At 43.9% G+C, this 18,961-nt stretch overlaps 2 protein-coding genes across 4 annotated transcripts in view; both read right to left on the bottom strand.

Annotated features, from left to right (window-relative positions):
* Window positions 1–18: 18 nt before the first annotated feature.
* LOC133970974 (uncharacterized) lies at window positions 19–5,315 on the bottom strand (the record flags this gene model as incomplete). The annotated part of the gene is made up of 1 exon (XM_062408140.1): window positions 19–5,315. A coding segment is annotated over one exon (594 nt), but the record flags the coding sequence as incomplete, so codon positions are not given.
* Window positions 5,313–18,961, bottom strand: part of srcin1a (SRC kinase signaling inhibitor 1a) — a 40,007-nt gene continuing 26,358 nt past the window's right edge. For 2 of the 3 annotated variants that reach the window (XM_062407618.1, XM_062407619.1), the window contains exons 12-19: window positions 17,992–18,298; window positions 17,643–17,901; window positions 17,114–17,253; window positions 16,753–16,905; window positions 16,159–16,287; window positions 14,168–15,019; window positions 11,961–12,098; window positions 5,313–5,622 (exon numbers count right to left, since the gene is read on the bottom strand). In XM_062407618.1, the coding sequence (XP_062263602.1) occupies window positions 5,617–5,622; window positions 11,961–12,098; window positions 14,168–15,019; window positions 16,159–16,287; window positions 16,753–16,905; window positions 17,114–17,253; window positions 17,643–17,901; window positions 17,992–18,298 (1,984 nt within the window). In that variant the 3' untranslated portion in view covers window positions 5,313–5,616. The remainder of the gene's footprint in view (window positions 5,623–11,960; window positions 12,099–14,167; window positions 15,020–16,158; window positions 16,288–16,752; window positions 16,906–17,113; window positions 17,254–17,642; window positions 17,902–17,991; window positions 18,299–18,961) is intronic. The other variant, XM_062407620.1, reaches the window with a different exon arrangement.

The raw sequence follows: 18,961 nt of genomic DNA, 5'->3' as shown, positions 1-18,961 counted from the left end.
ACACAGATGCCAGCACTGTACAAGAGAGCTGCACTTTATTGGACACACAATCACAGCAAGTTATGTACAAAAGAAGGCAGGTTCAACTGCCTGCCGTCTTCTCACAGGAAAAACACACACATCTCACAGAATATCATGGCATCCACACTGATAAATTAGTATCTCCAGTATCAGTAGGCTTTTAAATTTATATATCATTATATTATAGATCTATTTTCTGTGTTATTCTTGTTCTTATGTCACACTACTCTACAAATGGGAGAATCACTCTTTTGTGGAAAGAGTTCACCAACGCTGGTGAACGTCTCTGGTTGGGCCGTGTTCCAGCTTTTCATACTCTTAGACATTCAGCACTCTATCCTCATCATCGTCATCGTCATCATCATCATCATCATCATCATCATCACCACCACATAACATCACAGTAGGACTGAACATGCCTGCGTCACAGATAACAGAATAATGTCGTCATTCTTCATGTTTGTAAACCTCTAACATAGACAACCACTTTCCTCTTCCTCTCGTTCTCATTTCTTCTTGAGAAAACATGGAGACAACATTTTTTCAACTGCACCGTGCGATTGCTTGAAACTATACATGCATTGTTTTGTATATAACTTTGTACCCATCGTCATAGTTTATTCATAAAACATCTTCTTTTGGACATAACAATTTGTTGAACTCGCTAGGAATGACTCGGCCTATTTACAAGTCAATTTTAGTTTTTCTCTGCTTTTTCGATGCCAAGGAACATCCACACATTCATGTAAAAACCTCATTTACATACTATAGAATGTAGGTTCATTATATATATATATATATAAAAAAAAATAATACAATGGCAAAGGAAGAGATAAAACGTCACGTAATTCCCTTTTTGATCCGTCGTGGTGGTTTTTAAACAAAGCTTGTGTTTTTCGCTCAACTGCTACTTAAAGCCGCTCGGTGGAACAACTGGAGCAGATAATAAGCGACGTCACCCAGTCCCACCTGTTGTGATGATTCAGAGCGTGTTGCCTCTGAACGCTTTCTGCACTGAGCATCCACACTGCTACTGTTCCTGTTCACATGCAAACATGGAAAATTAAAGCCTTTTTCAAACCTACTTAACGTCAAAGCAGCAAGGCTCTAAATGAGGCCTTCAGGCGAATTGACTCTTCTCTCACAGTAGTTGTGACAATATCTGACCATCTCCACTATCACTAATGCCAGCCAAACCACAAACACAACATGGGGCGAGAGAAAAAGAAAAACCACAGATACTCAAAACAAAACCCCAGAATTAAAAGATAGTAGCAAAATAAGCCCCGAAGCACAGGCACTGGTCCAGCCACTGACACCTCAATGTTACCCTTCACATCAGGAGGCGAAGGTGCAGACGAGCTGGACAAGTGTTTTCAGGGACAGGCTTTTCATAAATGAAAAAGAACATTAAAGTCAGTGTTCATAAAGAAAAGCCTAGAATAAAAAAAAATGAACTTCAGTGTATATTACAGAGGCTAACTCTTGTCTATACAGATATTTTTAAACAAATATAAAAATGTTCTGCATATGAATAAATAATCTCTTACAATGAGTTAAAAAAGAAAAAAAAAAAACATCTGTACAAAATGGTCACTAATATATAAAACCGAAGAGATGAGGACATTTTACAGTATATCATTTAATCTAGGCCTATATATATATCACACTTTTCTTCACAATTATAATATCATACACAAACATCGCACTTAGATATATTTATATATGTATATTTCGCCTAGGTTTGATTTCAAGTTTGCAATAGTTTTTCTGATTGCCAGGGGTCTCGACAACATGCCCTCTAAGCGTTCAGCCATGTTGAAATCACAGCAACACTTGTCTTGGAAAAAAAAAAAAAAAATGAAATAAACAGAAACCATTCCAGAGGGCGACGTCACGCGAATCTCGGAGGGTTTCATCTCAGATGTCACTTAGGGAAAAGCGATCAAGCGTGAACGCTTCCTCCCCAACGCTCTCCAGACGCCAATGCAGCAAATTCAACTCGGAAAAAAGTTATGGACTTGAGAGTGGAACAGCATGAGTGAGTGAATTTCTTTCATTTGACTTCACTCAATACGGCGAAGAGGGCTCGACCCCGCCTGGCAGAGCCGCAGAGCGCCCAGGGTGCGGCTTAATTCGCTGCGCTGCGGGCTCGCAGTTTTTGCACTTTGACAGATCTGAGGGAGTGTTTTGGTCACATGTCACCGCTGCAACCTGACAGACTCTGCATTGCGAGTGCTGTTTCTCTTTATGCTGCAGGGAAAAAAATGGGGGTTAGCCCTTTTTTTTTTGGCAGCCTCTTCTTTGGGTAAAAGTGTTATTCTGTCATTGCTGTCGATCTAATACTGTCACACAAGATCAACGGAGGTCTTCTGGCAAGAACAAAATCTCAGAGGCACTGGGAAAACAGAAACACTGGTACAGGTCCTTCTAGAGAAAAACAGGCAGGGGGGGTTTCCCAAAGGGTAAAAGCACTGTCTTGGTAAACGTGTAAGAGTGCTAATTACATATTGCACTGTTCATAACTGAGGCTCATCAAACCTTGTCCAAGCGCAGCCTCGACTGAGTGGTTTTTATCTCACAGACGCCCCGCACCAAAGACGAAGCAAAGGGAGAGGGGGGCAGGGAACGAACAGCCGCTTAATGGCTCCCTCACTGTCAAGCCCTTCCTCTCATCTCTTTGGGTCCTTTGTGTCACGAGCGCCCTCGATGGAGACGGCAACTCAAAGCCGCCCTTATTAAAGTAGCCTTCCGACACATGTCTCCACACTAATCCGCTCTCCTCACACTGACTACTCTTTGACATGAGCCCCTTTGCACATGCTTGATTCTCAATGCCACAAAGAATCGATTTGACACAGTCCAAAAGAAAAACCACTCTGTCTACGACTGTCGGTTCGACCTCGGCACGAAGCGACAACACAGGACAGGCGGCATCAAAGTGGTTCCTTGTGCAGGGGTCACGCTGACAGACCCATGAGGAGCTTTAAACTTCTGTCGCTGAGGAACTCAGAGGGCCGGACATTCATAAGTGTTTCATGTTTGAACATGCCGGTAATAAAAAACAAACGAGGCCACGGAAACATCGGGTAAATCTAATGTACAGTGTCTTTAATGTGAGGGAATGTTTTTCTGTCTCTCGCCCTTGTGGCTTTGTGCTCGTGGTGATCAACCAGATGCTATAAGTGAAAATTTGAGTAAGAAATGTGTGTGGGAGGAAACTGTGCTCGATTTATATTTCTATATTCTCCTCAACAGAGTTGTGTTGCATCTTAATATCTAAATATGTGCTGATTAATCTTTCAAAGACAACCCAAAGGGTGAGATGATGTCAGGAGTCATCGATTCACTAGAGTAAAGATACATTTTGTGCTTGTATAAAGAAGCTTCTTCAATAAGGTTCGGCAAATTGAAAATGTAAAAAATTCAAAACAAGGGGCGAAAACACAGCACATCCGATTCCTTCGAGGGGGGGAAATCACATTCCATATTTTAACCAGAGTGCTCCTTTCAACAGATGAGACTAAAGATGAATCATCACCCAAAGTATCCTGGAACAGAAATAAGGAAAATATCGACTAGCAGAGTCTGCGTGTGTTATCCGCAGCTGGGTGTGCTTGAGTCTTTGGGATGGTTTGGTGATGTCAGGTGCTAAAAATGCCATAGCAACCTGTGAGATGCTACAGTGGGAACATCCTGATTGTCATAATTCACTAGCTCGTACACACACACACACACACACACACACACACAGAGATTCAACATTTGTATATAACACCCCTATGAACATTTGTTTACACGATTTTCATTTTTCCCTTCTGTTTGTGTCTCTGTGCGGGTTTGTTCCATTTTTAAATAGACGTGTGCTATAATAGGACTGCTCCCTGCAGTGTGCTTTTGTAGGTATAGTGTTTTCATAATTAATTCCATACTTTCCTAGGGTATATCTGCATATCGATACTGTGACGTGAATTCCTTATGCAGACAGTGTTGTGTACACTTGCAACCAAGCGCAGGTCAAAGGTCAGGGACAGACATGTAAACTCTTCACGCAGTGTGTACAAACAGAGGGGAAAATGTAGCACCAGTTCAGAATGTAAAACACGTGTGATGCAAGAAAAGCCACAAGTGCCTTTTGAACGAATAACAGCTTAAAACCACAACCATCACCTCAACCTACTTTAGATTTTTTCTTCTTTTTTTTTCTGAGCGGGCTCACGTTCTGCTGTGATGCAGTTTAGTGAGAGTAATATTATCCAGGACACACACGACTACAGGACTCACTTTGTGATTATTGCGTTCTATTTTCTATGATAAAAGTCACAGATATTATATATCTACTCCACTAACGACCCACTGAGTGAGGGTATATATGAGATCGGTGCTGTCAGTTATCTCATCAGCTTATAGCAGGCAGCTGGTGGGAGGGGAGGGCCATTCGTGCGCTCTTGGGCTGGGAAACTGGCAGTATGAGTGTGTGGGAGAACTTCAGAGAAACTGGGGAGCCAGATCAGAGGGAGGAAGAGAGTGACTCCATTTACAGGGTGGTAGTTCTTTCCATGGAAATATGATGACTCTGCAAACTGCAGACAAAAGTAGAGACAAGGAAGAATAAAAGAAAATAAAAAAAATCGTTTAAAATGGTTATGGTTCATGACGATGTTGAAATGCGTTCCCCTGTGTCTTCATCCTCCTCTTCCTCACAGAGAGTTGCCGGGGGTGAGGTCCTTTTTCACAGGCTCGCTGCAAACCTCCTCCTCGTCGAGGCTGCAGCTGTCAAGGCTACGACCGCTGGGCTTGAGATCCCCAGAGGGGAGGGTGAGGGAACTCAGAGGGACGGGAGAGGAGGGAGACAGGGATGGAGTAGGGGTGGTGGGCGAGGGAGAGGAGGAGGGGAAGGCATCAGGAGTAGGGGAAGAGGACCGGCTGCTGGGGAGAGGCAGGGAGGAGGCTCGCTGCTCGCGCAGAAGCCGGTGATGACGGAGGGCGGAGGAGAGGAGCAGGGCCTCGGCGCTCAACCCGGCGGCGGTCAGGCTTGCCAGCAGCGCCTTGGCTTGACTGGAGGAGGCTTTCAGGGCCGGTAGCGCCCTCTCCTGGGGGTGCTTCCTCTGGCCAGGGGTTAACGCTGCTGAAGGAGAGGGCACTCGGCTTGAGAGAATGCCCGTTTTGGTGCCAGAGATGTATGGTTCAATACTGCCGCTGGTTCTGTTGGTCTCCAAGGCCTTCAGGTAGAGCAGGGACACAGGACACAGGAGGTGGGAGGGTCGGAATGTAAAGAGATGGTGTTTTTTTAGGGATCAAAAGGGGAAACCATGAAAATGTTAAGTCTTACAAACACTTGTGGCTGGGCACTGTCCCCTTCAGGCTCCTTCCCTTACCATTACAGTCAAACATGCCCGTGCATGCATGCTTGCACAAGCACATAAACTCGCACTCATCCACAAATGTACAGAGACTGGGATCCAGTGTCGATTTTAGAAAACACTTCAGAGATGTGAAGGGCGCTAAAAAAGTAATAAGGAGGCGGATGGAGGTGTGTCGTCGGGGTGAACATGAGAAGAAGGAGACTGAAGAGGCCGGACCCGGAGAGGTGGCTCACTGCTGCAGGGTCACGGTTTGCAATGGGTGGGCGATCCAGGAAATGCAGGGCGAGGCAGGGGTTTCACGCAGGGCGAAGGGTTGGGTGAGGTCGTGCCGCAGGAACAAGTGTCAAGAGGAGACAGGTAGTGGGGGGGGGGGGGGGGGGGGGGGGGGGGTAAAAGCGTTGGAAGGGTGAGGGAGAGGTGGAAACAGAACAAGAGACAAACACAGGAGATCGTTATTCGGGTTGATATCAGCATCATGTGTGATGTGAGATCTACACATGGTGACCAGACCTTTCAACACAACTTTTGTCATGAAGGTGGTCAACCGCAAACCACAACGTTGACCATCTTTATTTTGGCAATTGTTTTTTTAATGATTGTCCCCTCATTAAAAACAACGCAAAATACTCGGATGGACACACACAGCACCTCCCCTTCAGTCCCTTCATGTAATGCTGGAATCAGCCAGTAGGCAGCACTGTTCCGACATATGAAACTTGAGGGTAACACATTCACAGCATGTGTGTCGCTCTCTTTTACAGGTGGAGCTAAGTCGAATCTGACAGAAGCAGCGTGTATGTTTTTATTTGCCGGGAACAAAAAAAGCTAAATGTACTACACGGTTTAGAAAAGAGCGAGTCAATTTTACACGTAATGTTAAGGTCAAGTTTTACTGATGTTTTTTCCAAAAGCCGAAACAGGAAAAAGTTTTTCCTTTGCAATAAAAGTTTAAATAGTGTTTGTGTGAGGGATAATGAGGATTAGTCCTGTATGAGCGGAGAGCAGGTGTTCTCTAGTCTCGACCGCGCTGCTGGGAGCTTTTCACCTGCTCTGTTGCAGTTCCAGAGCAGTGCTGTGCCAACCATCCCCAGAGCCGCTCCTTCTGCTCGAGGAACCCCTCTCAAGCCCGGCCGACACGTTTATTCTGGTGTGAGGGTGCGGCAAAACGGCAGACGCTCTTCATCTCTCAGAGCTTCCTGCCAAAAAGTCTGCCTCGCAGGACAGGCCTTTCACAACTTTTACCTCATGCCCGGCACCTTTAATTAGGCCGCCTTGCCGGCAGAAGTAATAAGAGGCCAAACGGGAAAATGAAATGGGGTTTGGTGGCGTGAAAGTGATTCACATTGTCGTGCCCTCCTTGATCTGTGCCAAAGCAAATGGGGAGAAATTGTGGTTTTGAACTGTCTGTTCCTATCCGGCACTTTGATTTGAAGAATCCTCATGCCTGAAATGCTCTAATGCCTCTCAGTGAAGCTCCGGTGAACCGACAGTGTGGGCTCGGCGGCACAGAGCCCCATCAGAGAAGCTCTGTTTATTTTAACACCCGCAATTAACACAGACAGATACCATCAGTGTCCAATCTAACAACAAACCTGATCCTCAACACGTCAACATTAATTAAAGGTATCTTTATCTTATCTTTGGGGAGAGCGTAGCCTAGGGGATAGAGCGGGTGCTCTGCAACAAGAAGATCGCCGGTTCGAATTCCACTCTACCCCATCTGCATGCTTAAGTGTCCTTGGCAAGATACTGAACCCCTAGATGGCCCCTCATAAAATGATGAGTGTTCTCAAAAATGTAAGTCGCTTTGGATAAAAGCGTCAGCTAAATGACATGTAATGTAATGTAATGTATCTGCGACTCCAGAGCTTCAGGATCCAGATCTGACTCGGCTAATAATATTATTATTGTTAGCATTATCATTCCTACTATTATTAACTGGTGCTGCTTTTATCAATAACACCATTAATTCTGTAAGTATCATTATTTTCAATATGACGAACACTCGAATATGATGGTTACACAACTGTTCCTGGCCCCTCTCTCTCTCTCTCTCTCTCTCTCTCATACTGCGGGTAACCCTGAGTCCAGAGCTGCAGGATCTATTATTATTACTATTATTATTCATTATAAATATTATTAACACTAATCTTATCTGGTTTCTCTTTTACATTATGAGACTTCATTAACAACACCATCACATCTATAATTGTCATTTTTATTATGTTTCATTATAACAATCAGTCTGTCAGAGCTTAATCGCTTACACAACTGTTTCTGGTCTCTGTCTCTCTCACTCTCTTCACCCCCCCAAACTCACTCTTTTCTATTTCCTCGTTCCCTCCCGCCGCTCCTCTTTTCTTCTGCTCACCCCAACCGGTGAAGGCACATTTAGTCTGGATCTATAAGAGTTTTTTTTTTTTTTACTCTTGCCAAGGCTTGCTACTTGTGGGACTGGTTTCTCTATAGTATTGTGAGGTCTACGGTCCACGCTGTAGAGAGGTATTTCATGGATTGTGGTCATGTGGTACAGCGGATTGTCCAATCAGATCTACAACAGCCCCAGCTTATTTTATCTTGATGAAACTATATACTATACAGAAGAACTTAAAATTGGCGAGGAGCTAAACGCCAGACCCAAATCCAAATAGTGGTGCCAGCGCATCTCATTTTATCCCACTACACAGGGTCCAGAGTGACGTCTTCAAAATGTTTAACTGTCCCTCAAGCTGGCTATCACAACATGTTAACAGGCACCAGCTGCCTTTCATATGCTGCTGCTGTGACTCTGCAGTTGCTGCCAGAGCCAGTCATTTTAAAGGAATTTATATATATTCAGATCAACTAATGTATTAGCTGGGGGCGGGACGACAACTGGGACCACATGCTCATTCCTTGAGATCGGACCCCCCACACAAAACGCCCTAGAATTTAAATTAACATTTGTTCAGAGGAGGTAAAAAAGAGAACTGAAACACCAACAGGAGCTGGAAGGAGGGTGAAAGTTTGGGGTTAGGTTTAAGGAGCAGTGTCCGGGGAAGGTTTAAGAGAAGAGTCACCTTTACCTTTAGCTGAGGGCCGAGTAGAGATGTCACCCACGGTGGGCATGTCTGATTGCCAGAACAACAGTATCAGTCAAAAAGTGATCAGCATGGGTGAGGGGAAGTAACTGCCTCATATTGGAATCATTTTGTGGTTATAGCTCAATAATAAAATAAATCAATCAATCCGTGGACGCTGGATGAAGGTGACTGATTGAACCTGACAGATTCTGCACAAATGTTTTCTTCAAAAATAACCGGCTTTTATTTTTAGTTTCAGAATGCATCACATCTTATTTCTTAGTGGCAATAATTAGGATTCATCATCGGAAAGGTCAGATGTCTGAAGTCAGTGATGAGATAAATAAAATAAAAAAATAAAACTGTGGCTGAAGTGAACGTAGAGTTGACGAAAGTTTCTAATTAGCTCTTAAAGTCTATATGCAAATGAGCCAGCCGCCCGAATAATTTGATGAGATGAACTGCAGGAAATCAGCATGTTTTTCATGCTCAATTTAAAACTATTCAGGAGACAGATTTTGCTTCATCCATCTGTAAACAGAATTGTCAGGATCTGTGCTGTTCTCTTGGTTTGACATTGAAGGCGCCAGACCCCCACACCCCCCCCCCCCCCCAACAAAAAAAAAAGAAAATATTTGACGCTATTGCAAATGTAACAGTTTGTGGAAAACAACAACACAACACTTGATTCTCAGCATCGTGACTTCATTAAGGTTTCAACAGGATTTCAAAATATGTGTGTTGTTGTTTTCCACTGAGCCTGTGTTACTGGACTGGAATTTTCACATTCAAATAAATAAAGCAGACAACATAACATATATAAACACTTGAATAAAATTAGAAAAAAAGTTTAAAAAACAACAACTTGCTACATATAATTATTACACTGACTCACAACCACTTAATTATTTAGGTGGCATAATTAACAAGTTATTTTCAGTGTCTGGGGTTATTTGCAGCTAGATGGTAGATTCACAATTATTTTGACTTATTCGACTAGCAGAAGTATGTTTTATGATGCAAAATAATATAAAACAATAATAGACCATTCATTAAAAAAAAGGGTATTTTAGAAGCAAAAAAATATGTTATTAAATAAATGAATTCGATACATTAATATCTTAAAAATATCATTTAACAAATAATTTTATAAGGACAATTATGATAATATAGTCAGTTTGAATGACTTAGTTGATTCTTCAAGTTTAATTTATATGTTTTTCTGAGTTTATTAATGTGACTTTTTATTTAATGTTGCACTTTATGTTGCCCTGTACTTGTATTGGTATTAAGAACAATACAACCACATTTGTTGGCAGCTTTATATTGAAAGAGCTCAGATTATCTGAAAAATGTCCTATGCTTGTTTTTGTTTCGACAAAAATTTCTCATGTTCTAATTGACAGTTTGATCTCTCAACAGCTCGCTGCACTCCAAACTTCAAAATGCTCATTCAAATCTCAGCTATTGGCACATTGAGAAGACAGCTCACTGTGGATTCTCTTGGTTTCGGTCACTGTTGTGATTTGTCATGCAGTTGCAGTTATATTCCCACCCCAGACGGCGTGGCATCGCCTTCACACGCAAACTATTAGTTTCGAGTGTCCATTTCCTTTGAGGCCGGCGTTTCCACACAAGCGGCGTCTTTTCACTGTGTCTGTTTTCAACAACTCTGACGACGAGGAGTGTTTGCCGTGTGCGACTGTCACACTACAATAACGGGATTAGTTTTACTCCCACAGGACAAGTGTGAGAATCCATTCTGCTTTCAAATGACAGGGAAATAAAAGACTCTGACTGGGGGAGTGAAAAGGAGAAAGGGGCAGTGTGTGTAAATTGCAAAGTGCAGAAAGCGGAAGGAGGAAGTAGACATAAAGAAGAGGAAACGAGGAAAAGACTTAATGATGGTGAAAGATAACTGTCCACTTCATATTGAATAATCAGTGATTGCCACCGACTCGAGGGGCGATTATCACACCGCGCTGCAGAGATTCCCTCCTATCTTCTCCCGGTCTGAGGCGATGAAAGCTTCATTATTCCCCCCATCTCTCAAATCTCTCTCTCTGTGCCAAACACATTTATGTCCCTGCAATCTCTAAGAATGAATTTGTGTGGGAATGGTCTGTCACATTCTGAGCAGTATGGAGGTTTAGGTGCACTTCATTGCTCCTGCTATATTTTAAATGATGTTGACATTATGCCTTTTTCCCCCCCTCTGCCCGGGCATTGTGCACATATCTTCCTTTGGCTTTACTGGACTGACATGCTTCAACAGTTCAATTTCCTGGGCCCTGGAGACCATCACCCATCCTTATGTCCAGTCTTTGCCTACGTTCAAGCACTCAAATTAAACGTTACAAAAAAAAGGATTTCAGAGTCAGTTATCAGGCAAATGTATAAGAACACATATTTATAAATAATGTCTGACTTTCTGCCAGGAATTAAACACAATGTTCTGCATGGACGGGTTGATATCCTTATCACAAACAGGCCACGGTCAACATTTTTAAGTCCAATAAAACCAAATTTAAGATGTGCACCATTATCATTACTATTTTACATGTACTTTGGGGTTTATGATCTACACATAGATAGCCACCAGGGGGAGATCGGGATCGTTTGGATTCACTTGAAGAAGCTGTCATGTCGTCCGTGTATATATAGTTTATTATATTTAATATTATTTAATTATATATAAATTATATATAATATACTATATATAAAGCCTGTTTAGGTAATTGAAGCGTCCACCTCCTCAGCCTGTTGATCTCTTCAAAGAGTCATGATAACTAACTTTTGAATAATGTGATTTCACCATCAAAGGATTTGAATTTATATTTACGACTATCATTATGTTAATGCTCATTAATACCGTTTTCATAGTATTAATTACTTAAGATTAATTAATTCAAGTATTAATTTATAATTATTAAGAAATGTCAAGCTTATCTCTTGAATATTACACATTAAACATATTCTGATAATTGTGGGTTAAGGAGTTTGGTGGATTTGCATTTGTGCTTTTGTGGTTAAGAGGCATGGTAAAGTCTTTATTATGTGTGTGTGAGTTACAGTTGGGTGGGTCGGCCATTCTGGAGATTCTGGAGGTTCAGATGCAAACTTTTTAAATGTTGAAAGTTTGCTGAAGTTGTGTGGATATGACAAACAAGGTCATCACACACACCTATTATATGGTATATGTGAAAAATGTTTTTAATTTCGTTGCACAGCCGAAGAGCTCACCGTCCCATCTGTCTTGATTTATAACAGACATGGGTCATTACCTCTATTTGCCCCGATTGGTGAATGAGACCACATTGATGTGAATTGTCTATATAATGATGATTATCTTCATTTTTGTGATTTTCCACGACCCTATTATGTGCAAGCTTTCTAGAAATAATGGCTCTGGCCTGGGCTGGCACTATCACAAAAGGCAACCGATATTATCCAGAAAGAACCGTACTGTCCCATCTACACCCACTGGCCCAAACAATGTTAAAGATGATACCTGCTGCTGGCCCTGGATCTTCAGGAAGTCCTCTCTTTTGCCGCCTTTAGTCTTGTCTGTGCTGTTCTGCTGCAGGTGCTTCAGCTTGGAGGTAGCCGAGGTGTGGAGAACTTTACCGACGCTGGAGACATTCCCTCCCTGAGGCGAGGAGGAGAGAAAGTGTGAATCAGAGCGTGGAAACACAGTACATGGTAGTACATCTCATTTCTCCTCTTCAGCGGCTTTGGTTTATGCCAAACGAACACATAAACTCCTGATTGCCTGATTCCAGCAAGCGAGTCTCTCCCCTGAGACCAATGACTTTAGCTGGGATCGGCCGATATCAAACTGAACTATCCACAGGGTTCCAGCATCGATCAGTAGAAAATGACAGAGTGAAGAATAGAGGAACGCAGCATCAAAACTGACATTGCTTAGCCTAGCCTCACCGCAGGATCTGAGAGGCAGTGTGCTTAATGATCTTTCCCGCTGAGTTACTCTGTCAACTGACTCTAATACGCACAAAAACAAACAGACATTCAGTCAACTTTCCATCCAGCTGGGCCTCCTCTGCACACAGAGACATTAGCTGAAAGGAAAACTAATAAAAGATTAACTGTACTAGTCTCAAATTACTAGGTTTTCTTTGCTATGGTAATTCCTGTGCGTCTTCCTCCCTTGCAGTCTTGATGTAATGTAGAATTTCAAAATATATATGCAGAACTTAATCGTTGATGGATGAATCCTCATTCAACTGTCCTGTTTAAAAACTGAACAGCAATGGGGCTTGAAAGTGGATCACTTGTCAGTGTGAATTTGGCGAGTGCGCAAGTAAGTGTCGAACAAGAGCGGGACGAGGGGTCATGTAGAAATGATGAACACGGTGGAAGTTGGGGTGATGAAATTCTGTGTCAAGACCCTGTAATCCTCATCCAGTGCACGTGGGAATGCTCCCTGCCTCGACATCAGAGGCCTGAAACGCACCGTGACAGTGGGACTGTCAAGTGAGGCACCCTGCCCTGATTGGGAGCAACGGGGGATACTACTACGCTGGCTGTCAGGACACCTCGGCAAAGTGGCAGCTGAGATGGCAGTGCAATTTTGATTATCACCGCTCTTTAGTTGAGTTACAGGCTGCTGGAGGTGAGTTGAAAGGAGGCTACTCGCAATGTCTGGTAATAGAGTTAAACATGTAGTCGGTAGTTATTAACAAGAAGTGTATTGGAAGTGATTTTGGCTTTGGTGTATGTTCCGATGAAGGTTTTACTAATGCTGGAGTCAGGACTTAAGAAGAAGTTGCTTGCGATATTTAGTTTACCTTTCTTTTAAGGAAGACATATCATACTCATAATCAGATTAATAAGTTTGATTTGGGTTATTATCTTTAAAGGCCCTAATGTTCAGAAAACACATGCCTCATATTGTCCCATTGCTGCAAACCCTCCTTTCAGCCTCTGGTTGAAACACTTGGTTTTAGCTCCTGTCTCTTCAAGGCCCCCTCCCAATAAAGCCCACTGATTGGCCAGCTCGTCCACTCTGTTATGATTGGCCAGCATCTCTGATTTGTCAACAGCCTTTGCAGAGCTTTTGCATTCACAAAAAACTGAAAAAGTATCATATGTCTCCTTTAAACCTGTTTGAGATCTTTCCCTACAATGTTTTTCTGAGGTCTGGAAACACAAACCGCCACGTAACTTTTGGTGAAACGTAGTACATCAAATATGCATTTATGTTTGTTTATACACAGCACAACAGCAGTCCCACATACATAGTCCCATGCATAGAGGGAAAGATTTGAATTCAAGGCAAAACAATGAGAAGAACCTAGAGGAAGAAAAAGGAGGAAGTAAAAGAAGAAAATGGAAATGTTTGTATTATCTCTGGAACTTTTCTATTCCCTGTGTGGTGTAACAAAAGGTTAGATAGGCAAAGTTTACAGGGTGAAAAAAAGTGCCAGTACAGATCAATGAAGAAACAATAAACAACCCCTGGGCCCAGCAGGACAACAGCTGCAGCACCAATCACAGCACAGACGAGAAGCGAGGAGTCTGTTGTCTGTCCCTTCTGCATATTTTCAATTACAAACACAATTTGGGGTCGACTTAATCAGGGAGCAGACATCAGAGGCTTCAAAGTCCCAACAACCACCCAGAGGGAATAAGTGAAGAGAGAAAATACGGCATGCTGCTTTAAAGCAGGAGTCGCCACAGTAGGTGAGAGCAATAAACCTGTGTCGATGCTGCGTTCAAAGACGTCGGCTTGGGTGGAACCGGAGGCCTCTTGGTCTCTGAGGTCGTCTGAGCTGGAGTTGGCTCAGCGTAGAGCTGCTCTGCTGAGGGATGGCCGCCGAACTCTATCAAGGTGTTCTCCAGCTCTCGAATGGTCTCCTCCAAGCTGTCCAGCCTCTTGTAGGTGCTGCGTCGCACATCTTCTGTTGTCCTCGTCCGACTGTAACTCGCGCTATTGGACTCAAGAGAACTGTTTACCCACCCCGGCTGTACTTCAGGAATCATCTCAGTTTCTGTGTTGTGAAGCGTCAGCCTCCTGTCCCCTGTCTCCATCCCTCTTTTCAGAGCCTCCGCCAGAGAGCTCTGTCTGACTGAACCCAGGGAAGATTTGACTCTGGGTTTGGGAACAGGCTTGGTCGACTCCAGAAGGGAGTACAGCAGCGTGTAGGCCTCTCTGACTGTTTGTTCCTCCGTGAAGAGTAGTAGGAGAGGTCGCTCTCCCAGCGCAACCTCAGAGAATTCTTTCGTCTGCGGTGAGATGGCTAGAGTCTTTATAACCTTTCCAGTAGTGTTGCTGAGCTCCTGGGCCTCAAAAGAAGACACCGCCCTCACCTCATGCTCCATCAACAGCAGGGCAAGCTCCTGTTTTAATTCCTTTTCCCTTTTAAGCTCTTGCAGACGAGAGCTTCCCCGGTCCTTTGATTTGGGCGCCTTGTAGAGATGACCTATCACATCTCGTGACGGAATCTCTTCCACAGAGCTGTTTGCCAAATCAATGACAGGATCCTCCGAGCCAGTGGGCGAAGCTGTGTCTGTCAACACGATGTGAGGGACCGGAGACAAGAGACTTCCCTATAAATGAGGAAAGCACTTGAGCTTTAAAGTCAAACAAATTTAATTAGTTTTAGCGCCAACGGATTCAAGCGAGACTGACGAGCACTGCACAATAAGAAAAGCAAAAGGGGGGAAAGAGAGGAGCTGGTAATCTCATTGTGTGTTATGTGTTCCTCGATAATTTCCCATTAACGGAAATGGCTGTTACAAACAAAACAACATCAGCGAGAATTGTAAACACGCAGTGGAGAACACACACTTTTTAAATGGGCGAGTAGGTTTGCGTGTACAGGATTGGTTTCTTCCGGCACCGTGCAGGACTCTGCAGGTCGTCCGCTATCGAGGGTTTTTAGTTCATCTTCATGGACAGCTGTATTTCCAGCACAACAAATTTTTGTGGGCGACCCGTCCAGCAACATAGAGCAGAGGAAATAAACTCAGTCTACGACAAACGTAAAACCAGTGACATCCAGATTAGCGGGTATACTTGGGTTTTTAAACAACACCTTTCTACTTGCCAATGTAGGAATTCATGTATCTATAGTATTTTTTTTTCACCAGGTGAGCCATGTTTGATGTCACGAATGTGATGGGAACCACCGTGTAAGAAACCAAACTGACACGGGAAGATGCCCATTGTTGCATCTTGCACTCTGGGAAGAAAATAATGCGGTTTCACAAATAAAGAAAAAATCATGAATTTAGCGCTTTCACTTAGTCATGTTTTTATCATTACCAGGTCAGAGCCAATAATAACCTGTCTACTGCAGAGTAATTTAACCCCACAGTGAATGTCGATTGTTTCCAGCCCCCCTGCACACAGAAGCCAGATGCTAACGAGTGTTAGTGGGCTTTTCTTTTGGATTCCTCGTGTACGTACAAATACTCAAAGTACGTTATTAAAAGCACTATCAAGTCTCAAAACCAGCCACATTATGCAAATGAATAAATGCTTAATTGGAGTGAAAATCTGCCTCCGCTCTGATGTACTCTGCACAGGAAGAGAGCCAGTGGTGAGCAATAACATCTGCTGTGTTAAATTGAGGTTGAAGAGATGAGAGCAGTGCATGAGCGGATGTGTGCAGAGGCTGAGCAGTGAGTTAGAAGAGGTTAAAAGAAACAGACTGAGGTTTTATCCACAGCACCCGGGGTGTTACCTCGGTGCCCAGGACCCCAGAGGGCCACAGGTCCAGTCTGCGGGGGGGTTTGCTTTTCCTGCTGCGAGGGCTAACAGGCAGGGGATGGGGAGGGGGCACTGTGAGCCTGAGTGGGACTCTCTCAAACAGCTGGGGGCGGGAAAGGGGGAGGTTTAAAAACTGTAATTATACATGATAAAAACACAACAGCCTCTAAATAATCAAAAGAACAGTTGCCGATGACTCTTTGTTCCATCAAATTTCAGGCGGGCCATGTCACACCCAGTCTAAGCAGCCATGAGGGCCCATCTGTCTGGCTGTGATCTGTGAGCCCTGGGTGATGATGTGTGTGACTGAGCAGTATGTGATCTTTGGGCTCTCCCACCGCCACAGGGCAGGGGGACATCCGGCACCTGCTGCTTGAACATGTGGTGAGGACGGTGAGCATGTCTGCACACACATTCTACAAATGTGTGTGCAGACATACAGGCAGATTGTGGAAGTAACACAAATAATTACACAAAAAAAGGATGTCGTTTTCCCACCCATTGAACACACCGGTCTGTCGAGGATATGATCATATGATCAAAATGCACGGGCAACGTATTTGTTTACCTCCAATTCGGCAGCGATTCTCTCCTCCTCCCCTTCCTCCCTGTCCCCGGAGGCCAGTGTGGGGGGTGTCGATGCAGGACGTGGGTTTTCAGACACGGTCCTCCGCAGTTTTGTATGAGGCTTCTGGCCTTCAGTCTCGTCAGATTCGGACTTCTGTAATTATAAGAAACAAGGAGTCCAAAAGTTACAACCTGAACTTGTTACTGACAAGATCTAACGAGAACGTTCATTAATTCTACGAAGCAACAGCTCCCATCAGCTGGTCTAATATCTGTGGAAGCGTAGCTCTTAGAAAAGATCCTTATAGCATTAAAAGGCTTTATACTCCTACAGCACATGTACTGAAATCAGTCAAATCTACCTTTATACTTTTCCCAGCAGTGAGGGGCTCTCCGATGCGGGTGATCAGGCCTGGAGAGGTCGGGAAGCTCCGTCTCGGTGGCGGGGGAGGAGGAGACTTGGAGGGTTTCTCTGTGCGATATCGAGGCACTGTGAGTTCGTCTGAAACAAGACGTCACACGGGCCAGTTGAGGAAGGAGCAACCCTCACATACGTTGAGGTATCAGATATATGGCATTTAAAATCATGGATAACTCTTTACTTCATTCTGAATGCAACGTGGGGGGAACCTGTGAATTTATAAAAGTAACTAAAATGCTTAAAAATCATACTGAATCTGCAAAATTTCACATCTATTTATATTTCGTTTCATGTTTTAAACAGGATTTGATGACATGCACAGCTTGTAAAAATAAGATGAACCTAATTGGATTAGTTTAGACACACTTGTTGTTCTTAGCTTTAGAAAAGTTGACAAAATTTCAAAATGGAAGGTTTTTTATCTCCGCATGAAAATGTTGCCAAGTGAGGAACCGAATGGTGCGTCGTACCAGAGCCACGCCTGGACCCCTCCTTCCCAGAAAGCTTGTGCTGGGGTTTGCTGACGCGGTGCTCTGGGGTGGCCGTCCCACTCTGAGGGTTCTGGGAGGAAGTTGTGCTTGAGGAGGGTTTAATGTGCTTGGCAGCAAAGTCCAAATCGGGAATCGCCTTCAATAATTCAGCCTGGGTCTCCTCCAACAGCCGGTTGATGTCCTGAGCACTGTACTGGGTCAGACTGGCCCGCTTCTCTTCCCAATCCCGCTCTGCTGCCTGTGGGGTGGAGAGACGGATCTAAACACTTGACATGATTTGTAATGCTGGTCGTGTATGGTTGGGAAAAGCAGCAGAAGTCGTTCCTACCAGTCGGACCTCTACGGACAAAGCTTTGTCCGCAGCAGCGCGGCGCTCCAGCTCCTCCAGGGCTCTGCCCTTGTTGGGCACAGGAGGATAACTGTCCTTGTGAGAGCCGGACGGGTTCCCGTGGCTTCGGCTGAAGCTGGAGTGGGGGCTCCAGTTGGACAGGCTGTTGCCTCCCCCAAGGTCATTCATGGTGAGGGCGGGGCTAGTGGGAATGTCGAAGTCTGGAAACTTTCGCAGGTCGTCGTTGTGCTTCGATGAGGAACTGGAGAAGTCCTCCTGCTTCTTCCACACCCCGTCATTCGCTTGTCTGGCAAAAGGCAGAGGAGGAGGAATTACTTAATCAAGTCATGGATTATTCAAATATTTTTTACATTACATTACATGTCATTTAGCTGACGCTTTTGTCCAAAGCGACTTACATTTTTAGTACACTCTACATTTATGAGGGGCCATTTTGGGGGGTTCAGTGTCTTTGCCAAAGACACTTAGGCATGCAGATGGGAAAGAGTGGGATTCGAACCAGCAACCATCTTGTTGCAGAACACCCACTCTATCCCCTAGGCCATGCTCTCCCCATATTTCATATGGGGAGAGCATATTTCAAACCAAAATTGTTGCTGAACGTCCCCAACAAAACACAGGGAAACTTGGACTCACACCAACACTGGAAAATTGTCCAACTTGCTGTTTGCAACAATGATGAAGGGAAAGAAAACCTAATTGAGTTAAGCTCTTTTTATCAATGAGGTGAATTGAACCAGAGGGTTTTGGTGCTTTAACACAAGACCAAGTAGGATATGGAGACAGGCGATGCTAAAGGGCAGAAGTCCAGGCTCATCATATTATTGGAAAGCTGGAATTCATGTGACTGAAAAGAACCTTTATCTTAATGTCATTGAAATCAGGTCCAATAAATCCTCAAGCTCTTTTTTTTCTACAGACATGATTTAAAGCATTTCTCATTCCCTGG

Source organism: Platichthys flesus, chromosome 16 (genome assembly GCF_949316205.1).
Source record: "Platichthys flesus chromosome 16, fPlaFle2.1, whole genome shotgun sequence".
NCBI classification, from domain to species: domain Eukaryota; kingdom Metazoa; phylum Chordata; class Actinopteri; order Pleuronectiformes; family Pleuronectidae; genus Platichthys; species Platichthys flesus.
This window is presented reverse-complemented; position numbering and strand designations above follow the sequence as displayed.